The following is a 19,650-nucleotide window of genomic DNA, read 5'->3' as shown; positions in this document are numbered from 1 at the left end:
GGGCGGGTGTGTGGCCCAGGGGGCTTGGGAGCATGGGGGGAGTCGGGGGCGGGTGTGTGGGCCCAGGGGGCTTGGGGCAAGGGGGGAGAGCCCCAGGCCTACAGGAAGATGAGCCTGCAGAGGAGGAGGGTTGGGGGCGGGTGGGTGAGCACTGGGAAGATAGGGAGAGAGCCCCAGGTCTGCGGGAATATGAGCCCACAAGGGATGGGGGTGAGGGTTGAGGGTGGGTGGATGAGTCCACAGGGAGGTTGGGGGGCACATAACTGCACCCCATACCTGTCTCTCACTCCACTCCCTTGTAGAGGTGACGCCATGGGGGTGGACTTTGATGTGAAGACATTCTGCCACAATCTGCGGGCAACCAAGCCCCCATATGAGTGCCCTGTGGGCACCTGCCGCAAAATCTACAAGAGCTACAGCGGCATCGAGTACCATCTTTATCACTATGACCATGACAACCCACCTCCACCCCAGCATACTCCCATCCGCAAACACAAGAAGAAGGGGCGCCAGGCCCGCACTGCCAACAAGCAGTCCCCCAGCCCCTCGGAAACCTCGCAGTCACCAAGCCGTGAAGTGATGACCTACGCCCAGGCCCAGCGCATGGTGGAAGTGGACCTGCATGGGCGCGTGCACCGCATTAGCATCTTTGACAATCTTGATGTGGTGTCAGAGGATGAGGAGGCTCCTGAGGAGGTGCCGGAGAACGGGAGCAACAAGGAGAACACAGAGACCCCGGCCACCACCCCTAAAGCTGGCAAGCACAAGAACAAGGAGAAGCGCAAGGACTCCAACCACCACCATCACCATAGCACCTCTGCAGGCACCACCCCCAAGCTCCCAGAGGTGGTGTACCGGGAGCTGGAGCAGGACACTCCCGATGCACCTCCTCGCCCCACTTCTTACTACAGGTACCATGTGCCCTTTGGAGGGTGGGGGACTCCCTGCTAGGTTTCAGGGACTGGGGCAGGATTGTTCCCTACTATCTAGTACTTTGTCCAGGCCCAGTGTACATGGTACCTGTCTGTTTCTGCTATGGGCCTCTCTGGGGAGGTGAATCCTACACATCGTGCTGCACTGTTGTTGCAGGCTCCAGGGACTTTTTCTTTTGCTCCCCTTTGTGGTGTCCGGGGTCTGTAAGCTGGAGACTCTTGTCTGGCTGACAAAACCTCTCTTGTTATCAAACCCTTTCTCACTGGTACAATCCCATAGCAGGTGGCGGAACAAGAGCCTGGCGGTTCCTGAGGGTATGTCTCGTGACTGGGCCATGTCAATGGACTTGGACTGGGGGCTAGCAAATTGCAGTGTAAACATTCAGGCTCGGACCGAAGCCCAGGCTTTGGGTCTCAGAGCTCACCTCCTACCCAAGCCAGAAGTCTACACTGCAATTTTACTGTCTCGCAGATGACCCAGGCCAACTGCAGTGTTTTATTGCAATGTAGACGTACCCTGTATCTGCTCTGAGTAACTGGCCGCAGAATCTGCTCCAGAAGCGTAAGAGGAGAAACGCTTACGATGTGAAGAAAAGATTCCAAGTGGGACTTGATGTGACAGCTGGCCCATGAGAAAAGCTGAACTACCCCACTTGTTAGGTTAAAAGGTCCCGGAGCACAGGGCAACTTGCCTGGGGGTTGGTACCATGTTCCATGGGATTGTCTTGCCTTCAAGAGATACTCCAAGCTTCATCAGTTGCCAAGCAGGAGCATTGTTTGGTGCAATGTCCTTGCTGCGTTGTGCCGGCCGCACCAGCATACTGCAGTTCTGCTCAGTAACTGAGAAAAGAGGTATGCGCAACATCTCCCATTTCAGTGGGTTCCTTCCCCTTCCTTTTTCTTTCTGGCTTGTTCGTGGCCATGGTGCTCAAATCTCCCACTCTGGTCCCTTTGGGGGGTTAGGCTGCACTAGCTCTTGGTTCCTCCCAGTCACTCATTCCCTCTCTACCTGCCTCTCAGGTACATTGAAAAGTCAGCGGAGGAGCTGGATGAGGAGGTGGAGTATGACATGGACGAGGAAGATTATATCTGGCTGGACATCATGAATGACCGACGGAAGATGGAGGGTGTGAGTCCTATTCCCCAGGAGATCTTTGAGTACTTAATGGACCGGCTGGAGAAGGAGTCCTACTTTGAGAGTCACAACAAGGGGGACCCCAATGCCCTGGTTGATGAGGACGCAGTCTGCTGCATCTGCAATGATGGAGAATGTCAGAACAGCAACGTCATTCTCTTCTGTGACATGTGCAACCTGGCTGTCCATCAGGAGTGCTACGGGGTGCCCTACATCCCCGAAGGCCAGTGGCTCTGCAGAAGGTGTCTCCAGTCCCCCTCCAGGGCAGTGGACTGTGCTCTGTGCCCTAACAAGGGCGGTGCTTTCAAGCAGACAGACGATGGGCGCTGGGCACATGTGGTCTGTGCCCTTTGGATTCCAGAAGTTTGCTTTGCCAACACTGTGTTCCTGGAGCCCATAGACAGCATTGAACACATCCCACCTGCCCGGTGGAAGCTGACCTGCTACATCTGCAAGCAGCGTGGCTCTGGGGCTTGCATCCAGTGCCATAAGGCCAACTGCTACACTGCCTTCCATGTCACCTGTGCCCAGCAGGCTGGACTCTACATGAAAATGGAGCCCGTCCGGGAGACGGGAGCAAACGGCACTTCCTTCAGTGTGCGCAAAACTGCCTACTGTGACATCCACACCCCGCCCGGCTCTGTGCGCAGGCTCCCCGCCCTCTCCCACAGTGAAGGGGAGGAGGAGGACGAGGAGGAGGAGGAGGAGGGCGGCAAAGGCTGGAGCTCAGAGAAGGTGAAGAAGGCAAAGGCCAAATCCAGAATCAAAATGAAGAAGGCAAGGAAGATCTTGGCAGAAAAGCGAGCGGCAGCACCTGTGGTGTCAGTGCCCTGCATCCCACCTCACAGGTACGGCCCCTGGCACGCTCCCCTCTGTCCAGACAGTCCTTTGCCTCACAGGCCTGCGCTCCCCCCTCACTCCCTCCCGGTACAGCCCCTTGCCCTGGGGTCCTGCCCCCTTCCCCCCCCCACAGCCCTTTGCCTCGGGCTCCTGCAACCCCAACAGGTGCAGCCCCTCTGCCCAGACTGTCCTTTGCCCCGGGGTCTTGCGCTTCCCCCTCACCCTCTCCTGGTACAGCCCTTGCCCTGGGGTCCTTCCCCCCCCGCCCCGCCCTTTGCCTTGGGCTCCTGTGCCCCCCACAGGTACAGCCCCTCTGTCCAGACAGCCCCTTGCCTCGAGGCCCTGCTCCTCCCACAGGTACAGTCCCCCTTGGCGAGACAGTCTGTATTCCTGTCATTAGCCCCGCCAAGCTCTAGTTTATTTCATTCCTTGTTCGGGGTGCTTGGTGGCTTCGCTGGTGAATCCTGCAAGCAGTGTGGCTCTGGGTCTTGCAGCCAGTTTCATAAGTACAAGCTGAGCTCCTCTCCGCTGTGCTGCTCCATGGAGGTGCCTGAGGCCGGAAGGAGCAGGAGGTGGCTGCTGTTAGTCTAATGGCAGAGTGAGCACGGCAGGACACATCAGGAAGCTGCTGGGGGTTCCCAGGGGTCTTTTCCTGTTATGTTAACCTCAGGGACTTTGGAACAAACCATTGTAGAAGAAAGGGGGTACTGCTGATGTATCTGCCTTGGTTTGCATTTCTCCCCTTGGCCCTGCTGCTCCTTCAGCTCTTTGTTAGGGCCAAGGCCATCCTCCTGAGGAAGTCTGTGCTGAATGGAGCTAGCTGCTGGGACACCATGTGAGTGTCCCATTTATGCTTTCTGCTGGCTGTTAACCCAGCCCCATCTCCCAGCCTGGAGTGGTGGTACCTGCCCTCCTTTGGAGCACAATTCAAAGTTGTGGGAACTAGGAAAACGCCTGTGCCTGTGCTCCACAGACCCATAAGGTTAGCCAGGACCACAGGGGCCAACTAATCTAAGGATCTGTGGTGTCCTCATGGTGTTTCTCACCTCCCGTTAGCTGTCTCCTGACCCACAGTTTACCATCCAAGCAGGACAGGGAGCATGCCAGTTGTACAGTGGCCTCACAAAGTGAGCCGGGTAAGAGGATGAAGGGCTGGTAACCAGCAGAGCAGTGGGGCTTTGCAAGGAGATAGTAATTGCCAGACTGGATCAGACCCGGGGTTTATCTAGTCCAGTCTTCTGTATCTGTTAGTGACCAGCCCCAGAAGCTTCAGAGGAAGGAGAACCCCACACTAGTAATGGTCTGCCCCCCACATTAGACCTTATCCTGGTCTCTAATAGGTAGAAACTGGCTTAAGCCCTGAAGTTCTTGACCTCAGTGAGATCATGTGACAGAGAGTTCCACAGACTGACTACATGTTGTGTGAATAAAGTGTTTCCTCTTATCAGGTTCGAGATCAGAATGCCATGCAGCACAGTCCTGCAGAGAAGCCTGTCTGTCTCACGCCTTTCTCAGCTGGACTGCTGCCTTGCAGGAAACTCCCCAGCCAATCCTGAGCTGAGTCCCTGGGGTTTGGCTTGTGTGGCTAGGCACCTCTCGCTGGGCCTGGTTTGTCAGTGGCAGGGCTCACCTGACTGATCATGTATGTGCTTTACCTCCCTTCCTCTCTCCCTCCCTCTCTAGGCTCAGTAAGATCACTAACCGTTTAACCATCCCGAGGAAGAGTCAGTTCATGCAGAGACTTCACAGCTACTGGACACTGAAGAGACAGTCCCGCAATGGAGTGCCTCTGCTGCGCCGGCTGCAGACACACTTGCAGTCACAAAGGAACTGTGACCAGGTACGGGTTGGGCTCTGGGTGCTGATGTCCTGTGTGCGTTGTGCATCCCAGGGCCCTGGGGCCGAAGCATTTCCTGCTCATAATGCCTGCAATTTCAGAGCCATGCTGGAGAATGGGCCAAACTGTCCTTCGGAGGAAAGGGCAGTCCCAGCTCCCCACCACTGCTGCTTCCCCTTTCTCTACTTTGTTCAGCATCTGAGACTTGCCAGGCACTGACCTTCCAAAGCTCGCCATGGGGAGGGATGCAAAGAGTGTGTCTGGCTGCCTTGGTCTCTCCTGCCTGTCTCCAGCTGTCAGGGGTTGGAAAAACCTACTACAGAGAGCTAGCCAGAGGCCAGGTGAGAGTGGAGAGCCTACTAGGGAGGTCCAGGGCAGTGTCCCGGGGAGAAACACAGTCCCCTATTCCTGCTGCAGGAATTCCTACCAGAGTTCTGGCTCTGAGCCCTGCTTGTTCCTACCGTCTGCATCAGCCTGTCACTAGTGGGTGCCTCTGGTTTCTGGAAAGGAGCAAGGGGTTTCTGCTCCCTGCTCACCACCTTAGAGCCTCCTGGCTCATGGTTGTCACTCTACCTCTTCTCCGGCACCCCAGGTGCTGGGATGGGCAGAGGTCTCCCCTACTCTGCTCCTTCCCAGGTTTGTGGGCTGCTCCTGGAGAGCAGCTCCAGCACTTGCCCCAGCTATACTCAGCAGAGTGAAATTCACCATTTCCCTGCTGTGGGGGCAGTGAAACTGACCAGAGTATTATTAGCTCTGCTCCACTGCCCTTTAGCAGAGCTCTGAGCAGCTGCAGAGGCACACCAGCTTTATCTAAGTCCTTGGCAGGCAGTGCTATGTTGGGTCACGTTGGGAAGGGTCTTTCTGTAACCCCAGGGATTAGAAGTCTGCATTTTCAGAAGCGACCGCCCAACTTGAGACACTTCGGGTACTTGGCACTGGCTGGAAATCAGCCCATTTTCAGATGTGCTGGAATCTCAAGTCACTTCTGAAAATGTCAGGCCCCTCCTTCTTCACGGGGAAAAAGTTTCCAGCACACTGCCACGGGAAGCTGCTTCCCTCCATCTCATGGTCTCTGATGTTCCTGCAGAGGGAGACAGAGGATAAGAATTGGGCCCTGAAGGAGCAGCTGAAATCATGGCAGCGCCTCCGCCATGACCTAGAGCGCGCGCGCCTGCTGGTGGAGCTGATACGCAAACGGGAGAAGCTCAAGAGAGAGACGGTAACAATTGTGTGTCCCTCCTGGGAGCTTGGGGGTGACAGCACAGGCCCCCCTTGCAGGAGCTTGGCACGAGCCCAGATTCCTGACCTGAGTGTGGGGAGGGAGGGGAGCGCAGGTCCCCCCGTGAGTACTGGCTGATTCTCCTGTTTATGCCGTGCAGTGGTGTGTGCTTACGCTGTGCCCTGTCCCAGCAGGGTCTGAAGGGGGGTGGGGCTTTGGGAAGTGCAGGTGCTGTTCCTGCATCTCTGCTTTTCACTGGCATTGACACACTGAGTCAGAGCCTGTTTCTCCAGTCAGAGTATCCTGCGTGCAGCCATCGCACGGGGAAGTTGGCCTCTCGAAGCAGCTGGGAAATGGCTCCCCTTTTCTCTCTGAAGTCCAGATCACACCCAGAGCCTTGTCTGCGTCCCAAGGGCTGTAGCACAGGTCCAGGAGGCAAAGGCTCAGTCCCGCCTTGTTCTTGTGTTTCAGATTAAAATCCAGCAGGTGGCACTGGAGATGCAGCTGACCCCCTTCCTCATCCTCCTCCGCAGGACTCTCGAGCAGCTCCAGGAGAAGGACACGGGCAACATCTTCAGCGAGCCGGTCCCTCTGTCTGAGGTAACAGAAATCTACGAAGTAAGAACCCCCTCCCCCCGGATTTCTACTTCACTCAAACTCAACCCCAGTCTGCCCTCGCCAAAGGCAGCAAATGGTGCTCTCCAGACAGCTAGCAGGCGGCCCGGGGACTTAGCCAAGTGGGGATGTGGGCAGCTGAGCACAGCTGGGACTGTAGCCTGGTACAGGGACTGGCAGAGAGATGAATGGTCCGTATTCCTCTTGTGCGGTTATGGTGGGCTGGGTCAGGCAAGCAGGGCTCCTTGCTTGGAAAGACAGGGTGCAGTGGGACCCTCAGCATGCTCCCATCCGTTCGCTTGGAAGCACTCTGTCTAGGCATAGACATGAAATGAGTTTGGCATCAGACTTCTCCCGAGCGGATGCAGTGGAAAACTCTGAGTCTGTCAACTGTGTCCTTCTCGGTTTTATCTCGCTAGGGGCTGTGCCTGCCTGTGCCCGCTGCCCTACTCTTGCAATTCTTCTATGTGTTTGTACATCTTGGAGCCCTCTGTAACTGGGCTATGAAATTCCACCCCCTCCAACCCATCTGGGAGGAAAGCAAGCCTCTGACATGCCCTAGGGAATTCCAGAGCCTGGGCTGGATTCCTGCTTGCCACCAGCCAGAGGAGAGGGCTAGGGCTGGGGCTGTGGTGTGAGCAATGGCACCTCTGAAACGCCTCTAGTTGTATTGCTCCCGGTGTTGGGCTGGGCTGCAGTATGCCTAGCCCCAGTCTGTTAGTGCTGTTCCCTGTGTCTACACAGAGCGGGCAGTGTTTGCAGGGTATGCAACGCCATTTGGGCAAAGCACCAGGACTGGATTCTTCTAACAGCTGTTTTCTTGGAGCAGGTAGTTCTGAGGTGTGACTCCAGGCTCAGCTCTGGCTGTTCTCCCTGTGCAGGTCCCAGACTACCTAGATCATATCAAGAAGCCAATGGATTTCTATACCATGAAGCAGAACCTGGAGGCCTATCGCTACCTGAACTTGGATGATTTTGAGGAAGATTTCAACCTGATTGTCAGCAACTGCTTGAAATACAATGCCAAGGACACAATCTTCTACCGTGCGGCCGTCCGGCTGCGAGAGCAGGGGGGAGCTGTGCTGCGGCAGGCTCGCCGGCAAGCAGAGAAAATGGGCATTGATTTTGAGACAGGCATGCACTTTCCACACTGCATCCCTGTGGATGAAGTGCTGCACCGAGACACTGAGGAGGGTGGGTATTGACACCCCATCCCAGGGTGCAAAGGCTGCAGGAGGGTCACCCGTGGAAGTCACAGCGGGGAGTTCCTGTTAGATCATTGGAGGCCAGGGCAGGACATAATTCTAGTGCCCCCATCCTCCCCCGGCAATATCTGCCACTTCCTCCTATGTCTCCTAGCCAGCTCACATGCCCATTCCCCAAAGAGACAGGGGCAGTTCTGGACCCCGAGGGTCAGGTGCATTTTGCTGGTTGGCAGATGGAGATGGGCTTCCTGGCTTGCCCCTCAGCGCTGTTGGTGCACATGGTCAGGTGCAACAAGAGAATCTGGTTTTCCTGGTCTTGTGCTAAGGATTCGGGTGTGACTTAATGCATATTGTGCCATGCGGCACCCTTTGGCAAGCTGCTGTCATGTGCCCCCAAGCCAGACTCTTTCCTTCAGTCCCCTCTCAGCTCCCTCCAACAGGACAGTGAGGGTGTAGAATAGAGGGCAGTGCCTTTCCCAGGGCCAGCCCCACTCCCCTGCACATGGCCAGCCTTAGGGAACATGGCACCCTGAGCAAACTTGCATTTTGGTGCCCCTGGTCCCTGTGGGTGTGGCACGCCCCCCTGGCCCCCCATGGGCTCTCCACCCTCCCTTCACCCCTAATCCTTGCACCCCATTCTGCACCCACATGGGAAAACTGACCTGGATGCAGTGACAGAGCACCTGGCATTGCTGCACCCCTGCCCCTCTGTGGCCCCCCACACCCACCGTTAGGGAGCTGTTGGGGGGGCGGGGGAGGGAGCAAGGAGCAACATCCGGGCTCCCTGCATCCAGGTCACTTTCCCTGCAGGCTGTGTAAGAAGAGGGAGAAGAGCAGCAGCTCCTGATACCAGGATTGTGCTGTGAAGTATGTGTTGTGGGGATTGTGTGTGTGGCTGAGTGAGTGTTGAGCATGCTGTCTCTTTAAGAAAGCACTCGGGGTCAGGCATCTGAAGGCTTGTTCAGACACAAGCTGCTGCTGCTGGACCCGGAGATGCAGCAGCACACACAGATTTCCCCCGTCCTATTACCCCAGCTCAGTGGAGACTGAGTACATGGGCCAGGGGAGGGGGACACTCCGATATCAGTCCCTCTCCCCACATAGCAGACAGGAGGATGCTCCCAGTTCAGAGTGGCCAGAGGCTCCAAGGAGGAACAGGAGGGCGAGATAGGAGCAGTGGGGACTGCACACAACAGTGGAGCATGGGGGAGGGGGGCACCCTGGCTCCGGAGGAGTCACCTGGCTCGGCTTTTCATCCAACTGCCACCTGCAGCTCGGGTCCCTCTCCAGAGGCTGCTGCTTCACCTTCCTGTCTGCTGCCTCTGTTAGCCCAGCTGGCTCTTAGCAGGTCAGGTAAGAATCAGGCAAATCCTGTGCATGGCAGGCTGCCCTGGCCACCGCCTGGACTGCCAACCCGCAGGACTGGCCCTGCCCAGTCTGAGCAGCTGGAGGAATTGAGAGGCCTGGAGCTGAGTACAGGGCCCAGGAGGTGGGGTCTCCCCAGAGCTGGGGCGGAGGGGACACACTCCCCTCCCTGCTCCAGGACACCCCCCTAATCAATTGATTCTTGTGCTGCTCTATCCAGTGGCAAACCCCTGGCCCATTCAGCTCAATGTGGATTATGCTCTGTGCATTTCTGAGACTGAGCCTGTTCGGCTCCTCCCTTCCCATGGAGCTTGTCTCTTGGGCCCCTTCAGGTGACTGTTCTGTGCCTGTGGGTTAATCCCCTCTGGATTGCCATGTCCCCTTTCCAGGAGGAAGGGAATTTCAAAGCACTACCTGGCTTCCCTCACCCATCTGACCCTCTTTGTGCCCACAGAGGAGGTGCGGCTGCTGCTGTCAGAGAATCAGAAACACCTGCCCTTGGAGGAGCAGCTTAAGATCTTGCTGGAGCAGTTGGACGAGGTCAGTGCTGGGAAGCAGAGCATCGGGCGCTCCCGCCGTGCCAAGATGATCAAGAAGGAGATCACAGTCCTGCGCCGGAAGCTGGCTCACCCACGGGATGTGCTGGACAGGCACGGCGCCTCCGCCAGGGGGATCCTGCAGGTCCACCACCCCTGCGAGAAGGACATACAGACCGACAGCGCTGCAGAGGAGAGCAGCAGCCAGGAAACTGGCAAAGGTACTGGCTGGGGGGTGGTATCAACACCCTGGCACAGCATGTAATACCCAGGGGCTTGGTGTAACCCCATGTCTGGGCAAGGCCTGAGAAGGGTGGAGTGTGCAGAATCAGCAGCCATGGACCTTACCTTCCAGAGCAGAGGCTGGGGTGGGAGGAGGTCCTGCTCCTTCCTTGGTTCCTCATGAGTGGCCCTGAAGAGCAGCATTACAAGCTTGCAGGGGCGTGAGAGGCCAGGAACGTGCCAAGCATTCGGTGTGAGGACTAGATGGCTGGGAGCTCCCTCTTGCAGCGGGGCCCCTCGGAGGGGATTGGGTACCGCTGGAGATGCTGTTTTTTCCAGGTTTCGGGGAGAGAAATAAGCTCTGGGGCCTGCCCTGCAGGCTGATGGAACTCTTTGGCCAGTTCCCTGCAGTGATCCGGCTTGCCTGGGCTAACTGGGAGGAGAGCCAGGGTGGGGTCAGGCCCCTGGATTGGGGTCAGGCTGGTCCCTGGGGAGGAGAGCCTGGATCGGGGCTGGGAGAAGTGGGCTGACCCAGTGGGGCTAACTGGGAGGAGAGCCCAGATGGAGGCAGGCTGGGAGCCCGGGTGGGGCTGGAAGAAGGGTGACTAGATGTTAAGGGGAAAATATTGCGACCGCCGCAGGGGTGTGTGTTTTTTTACACTCACCCGTCCGGGAGTTTGGCGGCAATTCGGCAGAGAGCCCTTCAAGTCGCAGACGGTCTTTGGCGTCGGGTAATAACCCTAGCTGCCAAAGACAGAAGCACTCGTCGCTGAAGACCATCTGCGACTGAAGGGCTCCGCCGAATTGCCGCCGAAGACAAGGAAACAAAATATCGGGACAAATGGCTGGTTGGGATGCGGGACAAACTCCTCAAACTCAGGACATCTGGTCACCCTGGCTGGGAGAGCCTGGATGGGGCTGGCGAGGAGCCTGAGTAGAGCCGGGAGAGCCTGGATGGGGGTCGGGCTGGGCCCCTGGGGAGGAGAGGCCAGGTGGGGGCGGGTCCCTGGATTGGGGGGGTGGTCGGGATGGGCCGGGCCCCTGGGGAGGAGAGGCGGGGGGGCGGTGTCTCTGGATGGGAGTCGGGCTGTGGCACCCTGGGGAGGAGAGGCCGGGGGCAGGTTCTCTGGGAGGGGGTCGGGCTGGTGGCCCTGGGGAGGAGAGGCCAGGGGGGCGGGTCGGATTTGGGGGGTGGGTCGGCATGGCCGGGCCCTCGGGGAGAGGCCGGGTGGGGGCGGGTCTCTGGATGGGAGTTGCTGGGCCCCTGGGGAGGAGAGGCCGGGTGGGGGCGGGTCTCTGGATGGAATGGGCGGGCGGCTGGCCCCTGGGGAGGGAAGGCGAGTGGGGGGGGGTCTCTGGATGGGGGGGGTCGGCTGGGCCCCTGGGGAGGAGATGCCGGTGGGCGGGTCTCTGGATGGGGGGGGGGGTGGCTGGCCCCTGGGGAGGAGAGTGGCGAGCGGGTGGGGGCGTCTCTGGATGGGGGGTCAGGCGGCGGCCCGCGTGGGGAGGAGAGGGCTGGGTGGGGGACGGAGTTCTGGATGGGGAGCGGGCAGAGTGGGTCGCCACTGGGGAGGAGAGCCGATGGTGGGTGCGGGCTTATGGGAAAATGGGGCTGGGCAGCGACGCGGGGAGAGAGCCCGGTGGGGCGGGGTCTCTGGATGGGGCGGGTCATGGGCCCCTGGGGAGGAGAAGTGCCCGGGGGGGTCGGCGTCTCTGGGAATGATCGGGCTGGCCCCTGGGGAGGAGAGCCGAGTGGGGCGGGCTCTGGATGGGGGGCGGGCTGGGCCCCTGGGGAGGAGAGACTGGGGGGAGGCGGGTCTCTGGATGGTGGGGGGCGGGCTGGGCCCCTGGGGAGGAGAGGCTGGGTGAAGGCGGGCAGAGCAGGAGGGCCTGGGGGCCTGCTGGGAGGAGTGGGTGACCCGGCTGGGCTAACCGGGAGGGGAGACGGAGCAAACCAGGACACACGGGCTCCTTTGGACGGGTTTGGAAGCGAGCCGGGAAAACCCCACAGGGAGCAGGAGCTGAAATCCGCCCTCCTTGGCCAAGGCCTGATGCTTCGAACGGGCAGCTCTAGGCTCCCCGCTCAGGACCCAGGGGACCTTGGCCACGCTGCCCAGCTAGGTCCAGAGTCATGGGGTTCGGCGCAGAGATCTCTCTCTAGCAGCCTGGGCAGTTTTTCCTCTCCTGGGCTGGCCGTGCAGCTCCGCTCTCGCTGGCCTGTTCTTCGCCTCTCCTTGGCTTGGCTGCTCCTGGCGCTGTCCCTTTGCACCCAGTTTGTCACCAAGCAGGTTTCTTCACTCAGGGCCTTCACCTGGGCACTGGGCCCCTTTGGCCTGTATTGCCTCACTAGACACTCAAGTCTCTGGGCACGGGCTTGAGGCTTGGCGAGAGGGGGCTGCCTCACTTCCCCTTTGCAGGGTCTGGTTTAAGCTAAAAGTGCCTTTGGAGCTGGTCCCGTTTCACTGGGTGGATTGCCATGATGCCCTCTCCCGCACGTCCCTCCATTTCCCTTGCTGAGTGTCTGCTCCCAGACCCAGGTCTGACTTTCCTGCGTCTCCTGACCTCAGACCTTTCTCCTTTTCCTTCTTTCCTCCTCGCTTCCCAGTTCTTCTCTTATCTGATCCCTTCCCCAGCTCCACTCGCCAGCTCAGCCTCTGCATCTTTCTTCCCCTCCAGCTCTTTCCTACTGCCCCTTCGAGTGGATCCCGAGCCCTCTCCTTGGCCGTCTTGTGCCAGGACAGCGTTCTGGGTTGCAGGGGCTAGCGCCCGGGCCGGGTTACCACACTCGACACATTGGCACACCTTAACAGCGTGAGCATGACCCAGGAAGGTGTTGCCTGCTGGAGTCTGGAAAGCTGGGATCAATAGCTTTGGCAGGCATGACCTGCCCTGTTTGTCTCAGATGGGACCGTTGCCAACTCCAGAGTGTAGTTGGGCATTTTCCAATCCAGGATTCCCTTTTTGCTGCACCAGGTGCCCAGCATTTCATTTCCTGTCTCCCAGCTGTGCCAGGACCTGCCTGCAGCTGCCACTTGCTCGGCAGCTTTCCCCCACAAGGCAGTTGATTGGCTGGCAGGGCGTGTTCCCTGCACTGTGCTATGGAGCCAGGCTGCAGAGGATGGAGTCAGAGCTGGACGGGAGCCAGCAGTGTTGGCCGGTGAGCTAGGCTGCCTGGAGAACAATGCAGCAGCCAAGAGCTAAGAGCTGAACCACTGACCACCTGCAAGCTCCCCCTTCCCTGGCACGCACAAGGAAAGAGGCTCTGGGCCTGGCTGCCTTGAGAGCATGGCAGAAATTCCATCCTTCAGTCCCTTTCATAAATAACCACAGGCCATGAATTGACTGTGGGCATGGGGCCCAGTGGGAATCCATGGGGCTGGACTGCTTTCCTGCTGCAGGCTTGCTGGGCTTTTAGCACAGGGAAGTGCAAGGTTTTTCAAAAGCACTTCAGATGTCTGTAGCTTTTCAGGGGCACAGCAGGGCTGGGGAGCTCCCAGATGGAGCCTGAGGAATTTGGGAGATGCTGTTGCTGCTCATCTTGCTTCCTTTGGTTAATTTCAGTGTCTCTGAACATGAGGGAGTAGCTGCACTGCTAGGGTGGAGGCTTCTCTGGAGATCCCCTCTGGCGAGGATTCTCTGCAATTCTGCCAACTGCCCAGGTGATGTGATGGACAGTGGTGGCAAGATGGGAGAAGGCATGGGACTATCCCTTCCTTACAAAGCTGTGCTGCTGATCTGCAGCTCTGTTGTGCCAGCCCTGAGCTCCCCGCCGCTCTCCCCTCGTGCTTTTGCGCACTGCTGCCCGATGGCCTTGCTGGAGGCAGGTGTGAGCTGTGGGGGCAGATTTCCAGAGCTCTCCTGGGGAGCTGGGAGTGGAGCAGCGTGGTGGAGTCTGCTGCCCAGCTTCTGAACATGCTGTCTCTCATCCCCTCTGCCAGGCTTGGGCTCCAACTCTTCCTCCACCCCAGCACACGAGGTCGGCAGGAGGACTTCTGTGCTCTTCTCCAAAAAGAACCCCAAAACTGCAGGGCCCCCAAAACGCCCCGGACGTCCACCCAAGAACCGGGACAGCCAGCTAGCTGCAGGGCATGGGAGTAGCCCAATAGGTCCCCCACAGCTTCCAATAATGGAGGGGTCGCAGCGCCAGCGGAAGAGAGGGAGAAGCCCACGGCCAAGTTCCAGCTCAGAGAGCGACAGCGATAAATCCACCGAAGACCCTCCCATTGGTGAGTGTGGATGCTGCAGCAGCGAGGGTCGGAGGGGACCATGCTGGATCTGTGTTTGTGACTAATGATGTCCCTCACCTGGCTCTGCTGCAGACCTGTCAGCCAATGGCTTCAGTGGCGGGAGCCAGCCAGTTAAAAAGAGCTTCCTGGTTTACCGGAATGACTGCAGCCTTCCTCGGAGCAGCTCTGACTCGGAGTCCAGCAGCAGCAGCAGCAGCAGCGCTGCCTCGGATCGCACCAGGTACAGTGCCCAGGTGGCTCTGTCCCAGCGGCTGTACCAGGATTGGGGCCTTCAGCCTGTTTGTAAATCCATTTAGCAGTAACCCTTTCAAGACTGAAGCACCCACCATGGCTGCCCCAGCTCCTCCCTTCCCCTCACATGCAGTGCCCAAAGCCCCAAACTCTGGGACTCATTGGGCCTGGCTTGCTATGTGTCTGCCAGCGCTCAGCCCTGCCCTGGGGGCAGCTGTCAAACAGCCCTCTTGGTGAGACCATGGCCGGAGAGCCCAAACCAGAGAACTGCACAGAGGTTGCTCCCACACATGTCTGCTGGAGGCCAGCATGGGTTGGATGGATTGTGCCAGTTTTTCTCTCTGTGGACAGAGGGACCCTAGGCCTGCGCTGGAGTGAAGACCTGGGTGGGGGTGGGATGGAATGCCATCTGGGGGGACCCTTCTCACTTAATCACTGACTCCCCCTTTCAAAGGCGACTAGAGAGCCCCATATCTTAGAACAGTATTGTGGGCAGTTCCTCTGCTGAGCGCTGTGGGCTCTATTCCTGAGGGCGCTGGCTGGCCACCTCCCCAAAGCATGGGTGTCCTAAGGATCTCCTCCCCCCCGTGCCTGGAAAGGTAACATGGCACCTAGTAACAGGACTGCTTCCCTGCCTTCCCACAGCACGACGCCCTCGAAGCAGGGCAGAGGGAAGCCCTCCTTCTCCCGTGTCAACTTCCCAGAGGACAGCAGTGAGGATACTTCTGGAACGGAGAATGAGTCCTACTCTGTTGGTGCTGGGCGAGGCGTTGGTCACAGCAGTGAGTATCTTGGGCCTCAGCCAGCAGCTTCCGGCTCCTGTCGCTGTCTGGAAGCGTCAGTGCTAATTCTTCCCCTCTTTTTTTTTTTTTGGCGCAGTGGTGCGGAAGAGCATTGGGCGTGGAGCCGGGTGGTTGTCGGAAGATGAAGACTCCTCTCTGGACGCCCTGGACCTGGTGTGGGCTAAGTGCAGGGGGTACCCATCGTACCCAGCACTGGTGGGTACAGCAGGCTGGGTGCCCTCAGCTCTCCTTTTCCTCCCCCTGCAGGATCCGGGGCCTGGCAGAATCTCACCTGGCTCCTAGTGAGGGAGTGAACAGATTCTCTTGCTGGATGGCCAGAACACTGGGAATCCCCTCCCCTTGCTCCCAGATGATCTGCGCCACATGTCACTGCCATCCTTGGGCCAGTCCGGCTGGAGGCTTGCTGCTCTTGTGCCGATTGTGGGCTTGTCTCCCTGAGCCCTGTGACTAGTGTGGAAGTTAAAGGGCTTGCTGCTTCCCATAACAATTAGGGCTAAAGCACATTTGCCATTTGCTCCAATGTGCAAATCCTGTGGGGTAGCCCTGTTCTTGGGGGTGGCCTCAGGTCTCCTCTGCCCCCTGCCTCCCAGAGAGAACACTTATGCATGGTCTGTACAGTCATAACAGGTGGAGAGTGAATAGGGAAGCATCATTTGCCTCTTCACGTAACACGATTAGGTGGCAGGTTTAAAACACAAGGAAGTTCTTGTGTGGCACTCGTTGCCAGGGGATGTGAAGAAAAGTACGACTGGGTTGAACTGTCAGTTCATGGGGAACAGCCCATCAATAGCTGTTAGCCAGGATGGGCAGGGCCACAACCTCATGCTTTGGGTGTTCCTAAATTTCCAACTGCCAGAAGCTGGATCACTGGATAACAGCCCTGTTCTATTCATTCCCTCTGCAGCACCTGGCCACTGCCAGAGCCAGGACATTGGGCTAGCTGGACCATTGGTCTGACCCAGGACGGCTGTGCTGCTGCTGCTGCTGTGAACCCCTTTAGAATGTGACTGGCTGGCTCCCCAGGCTAGTGATCCTGGCCCCAGCTGTTCCTCAGTTCTTAGCTGGTCCTGCTTTAGTCAAACCCAGTGGTGGGGCTCAGTGCAGGAGTCGCTGGATGATGCTCTCTAGCCTTTGTTATGCAGACTAGAAAGTCCCTTCTGGCCTTAAAAACCTAGCAATCGAACCTTGGAAAGTGCCGCTCCAGCCTCAGCCCTGAGCATGGAAATACCCCTGTCACTCTGCAGATCTGCTCCCCAGGGTAACGGGAGGCTGAGCTGCAGGCTCTAGGGTCTCCAATACAGCTTCACTCGTGTGAGTGCAGCGGACACGCAATCCCCGGGGAGCTGGAGGCTCTTCTTCCCGGAGGCTAGCAAGAGAGTTGGTTTGTTAGCACTGTGGCATTGCCTTGGAGCCCCAGTTACAGACCAGGCTCTGCTGTGCTAGGCGCTGTATGCAGAGCCTGCCTGAGTCCGCTCGCAGTCTAAAGAGAAGGAAGCGCTGAGAGTCTGGTGATCAGCATGGTAGACAGTGCTCTCAGCACACCAGCTGCTGTCTTGTCAGTGATACCAGAGGCCCAGCGCGGAAGGCAAGGAATTGCAAACACAAGCATGAGCTAAGGCTGTTTCTGAAGGGGGGATGTGAACAGGAGAGAGCCCCTGTGACTTCGCCTGAACTGGTTGTGGTGTTGCCTCTTTGTGCACACCTGGAGCCCCTTTGCTTCAGGCTGTTGAGGTGACAGGCACGGAGCTCAGGGAGCTGGTGTTAGTTGACTGCTTTGCAGTGCAGTCACTAACACGGGGCCTTTGGGCTCTAAGCACAACACTGGGAACAAACTGGTCAAACCAAGCCCTGCGGGGAGGTTCAAAGGCATAATGCTGCCAAGAGCTGAGGGGAGGTGCGTGAGTGGATTATTAGGGGCGGGGCAGCACTCTGCTTTTTCCCAGCTGGAGCGAGCATCCTGATTCTGCCTTTATACCCCCAGGAAAGGCTTTCCTCAGTGTCTTAGTGGAGCTGGGGGGCTTCTGCCCCTTCCCTGGGATCTCACCTTTGTCTCCCTGCTGGTTTGGCAGATCATTGATCCGAAGATGCCACGGGAGGGTATGTTCCACCATGGCGTCCCCATTCCAGTGCCTCCCTTGGAGGTGCTGAAGCTGGGAGAGCAGATGACTCAGGAAGCACGAGAGCATCTCTACCTCGTCCTCTTCTTTGACAACAAGCGCACCTGGTAAGGGCCGGCCAGGGCTTTCTCATGATGTGTGCCAGCTCTGTAGTCCCCGAGCAAGGCCTGCTGGGCATGCGGTGCTGAGGGCGAGTCAGTGAACTCCACCAGGCTCAGGGTGGGGTATGCAGGTGATGGGTGTAAATTGCCACGTATTCGCAGGGGCGAAAGGAAATGCAGGCCTGTTATCTACCAGCAATAGACTATATAGGTAAGGAATGCAAGGAGAGTATGGGTCACGATGCAAACTGCAGACACACACAACTAAAATTAATCAATTTAAAGTTTTATTGGGGATAGTTACAAAGGGTAAGGGAGCAGCGTATGATTAGCTAATAAAGTTAATAAAACTTAAAACACACGACTAAAATATCTACTAACAATATTTATAAACAAAGATGCAGCATTTAGTAATAACCGATACTTACAAATACAAACCAACGCAAAACGACTGGCAAACGTAGAAACTCTGTTTGAAACACGTGAGCTGAGAGAGAGGCTTCAAGGTGATCAGGCTCGGTTACGGGTGTACACAGGATACACAGGATTCATTTTTCTTTCTCCTCTCCCTGTCTGCACATGGCAGGGCGACCTAAAGTACCCACTATGACATCACAGAAGTGTCATAGGGGACAGAGCCCAAAACCCGTGTGTGTTCGTTTCTGATTGGCACAAGCAACGTTTACACCAAATAGGGGAGCAGGTGCCTAAAAGTCTGGCTTTGCCCCCAAAAGGTGAGGTGATGCATATTGTTTTAGAATGCGTTCAACACTGAATGACAAAAGGAGAGGCTAGGGCAATACCGGTATGGGCAAGCTCTACAGGATGCAGACAGGAACTCATCTTAACAATGGGAAGCCTCATGAGGTGTGATGTCCTTTCTTCCAGGCAGTGGCTGCCCCGGACCAAGCTTGTGCCACTGGGTGTGAACCAGGACCTGGATAAGGAGAAGATGCTGGAGGGCCGGAAGTCAAACATCCGCAAGTCTGTGCAGATTGCTTACCACCGTGCCATGCAGCACCGCAACAAGGTGCAAGGCGAACAGAGCAGCGACTCCAGCGAGAGTGACTGATGCCAGCTGCTGCCTCGGTGATCCACTGGCTCTGCTCATGGCTTCTCAGTCTCAGGGCAAACAGGGCTCTCAGTCCTGGGCACTTAGTGCAGCTGGTCTGTACAGGAGCAGGGGCTTGCCGCCATCACTGGCACAGAGCGTGCTCCTGAAAGCAGCCAGGGGTGAGTGGGTTAGAGCAGAAGCAGGCGGAGCTATTGCCTGCTGCTCAATGCAGTTCCTAGCAGTACTCTCTGCACCCTCCCCCGTTTCCAGCTGGCACTGCTAGAGCCTCCCCTTCGAGGGTGCTGCCCTGCCTGTCCCTGGTCCCTGGCTTGAATGTCACATTCCCAGAGGCAGGGCAGGTGCCCAGCCAGGCCCAGGTCCCTGGGGCTGGTGCCTCCCCCTGCGTGCAGTGGCACAGCTCCAGTGAGGGAAGGGTGCTGTAAATACTGTACAGACTAGAGAATTTAAATTATTCTCATTTGTAGCCCATTTCGGGGTCTTGGGGGAAGCATTTTGGTACTGAACGGCGCTTCCCATCATGGCCCTTCCAGCCGGTGTAGCCCTGGACTTCTCTTTGTGATCTTTTTACTCGCACACTTTGATACGGTCGCTGTTGGGAGCGGCTGCGCCTTGCCTGCCCCCTCCCCCCCCCCCCCACTGGACTCGCGTCTCCTCCTCCCTCCACGGTCAGACGCTCGTTTGTATTTATTTGGAAGGAAGAAAATCTATGGAGTCTGAGAAAATAAACCCTCTATTTGCAGCCTGGCCTGAGGCTGGGGGCGGGGCCTGAGGCTGGGGGCGGGGCCTGGGCACGTCCCGGGCGCTGCGAGGGGGCGGGGTCTCGGCCATAGAGGTGCCGGCGGCTGCCTAGAGCGCCGTGGCCGGGCGGGATGAGGCGCTGCAGAGCCGCCGGGGCGCTTTGGGCTACCGTCAGTCGCGCGGACATCAGAGAACTTTTTCCAATCATCTTTTAGACCTACTGGCTTGCGGCTAGCTGGCACGCGCGGACGGAGAAGATGGGTAAGCAGGCAGAGGGAGCAATCACCACGCTCCTGCCACATACTGCGCGTAGATGGCCAGTTCCGGTCAGCGGAGGACAGAAGCCGGGGGTAATAGGAGACTGAGGCGGGGCGTTGGGGCGGAGACAGGGCGGGGAGTGGGAGAAGAGAGGGGCGGGGACAGGACCGAGGG

General features: G+C 57.9%; 1 protein-coding gene across 2 annotated transcripts; it reads left to right on the top strand.

Moving 5' to 3' along the window:
• Nucleotides 1–277: 277 nt before the first annotated feature.
• BRPF1 (bromodomain and PHD finger containing 1) lies at nt 278–19,224 on the top strand. 2 transcript variants are annotated; one of them, XM_032798913.2, is made up of 13 exons: nt 278–911; nt 1,953–2,915; nt 4,591–4,747; nt 5,832–5,963; nt 6,435–6,563; nt 7,460–7,772; nt 9,603–9,905; nt 13,845–14,132; nt 14,226–14,373; nt 15,030–15,166; nt 15,264–15,382; nt 17,257–17,411; nt 18,294–19,224. In XM_032798913.2, the coding sequence occupies exons 1-13, from the start codon at nt 313–315 to the stop codon at nt 18,475–18,477; spliced, it is 3,627 nt and encodes a 1,208-aa protein (XP_032654804.1). In that variant the 5' UTR covers nt 278–312; the 3' UTR covers nt 18,478–19,224. The 2 variants fall into 2 exon arrangements, with proteins under 2 accessions (XP_032654804.1, XP_032654802.1); XM_032798911.2 differs by having other exon boundaries at nt 6,435–6,581.
• Nucleotides 19,225–19,650: the final 426 nt, after the last annotated feature.

This window comes from Chelonoidis abingdonii, chromosome 17 (genome assembly GCF_003597395.2).
Source record: "Chelonoidis abingdonii isolate Lonesome George chromosome 17, CheloAbing_2.0, whole genome shotgun sequence".
Taxonomy (NCBI): domain Eukaryota; kingdom Metazoa; phylum Chordata; order Testudines; family Testudinidae; genus Chelonoidis; species Chelonoidis abingdonii.
This window is presented reverse-complemented; position numbering and strand designations above follow the sequence as displayed.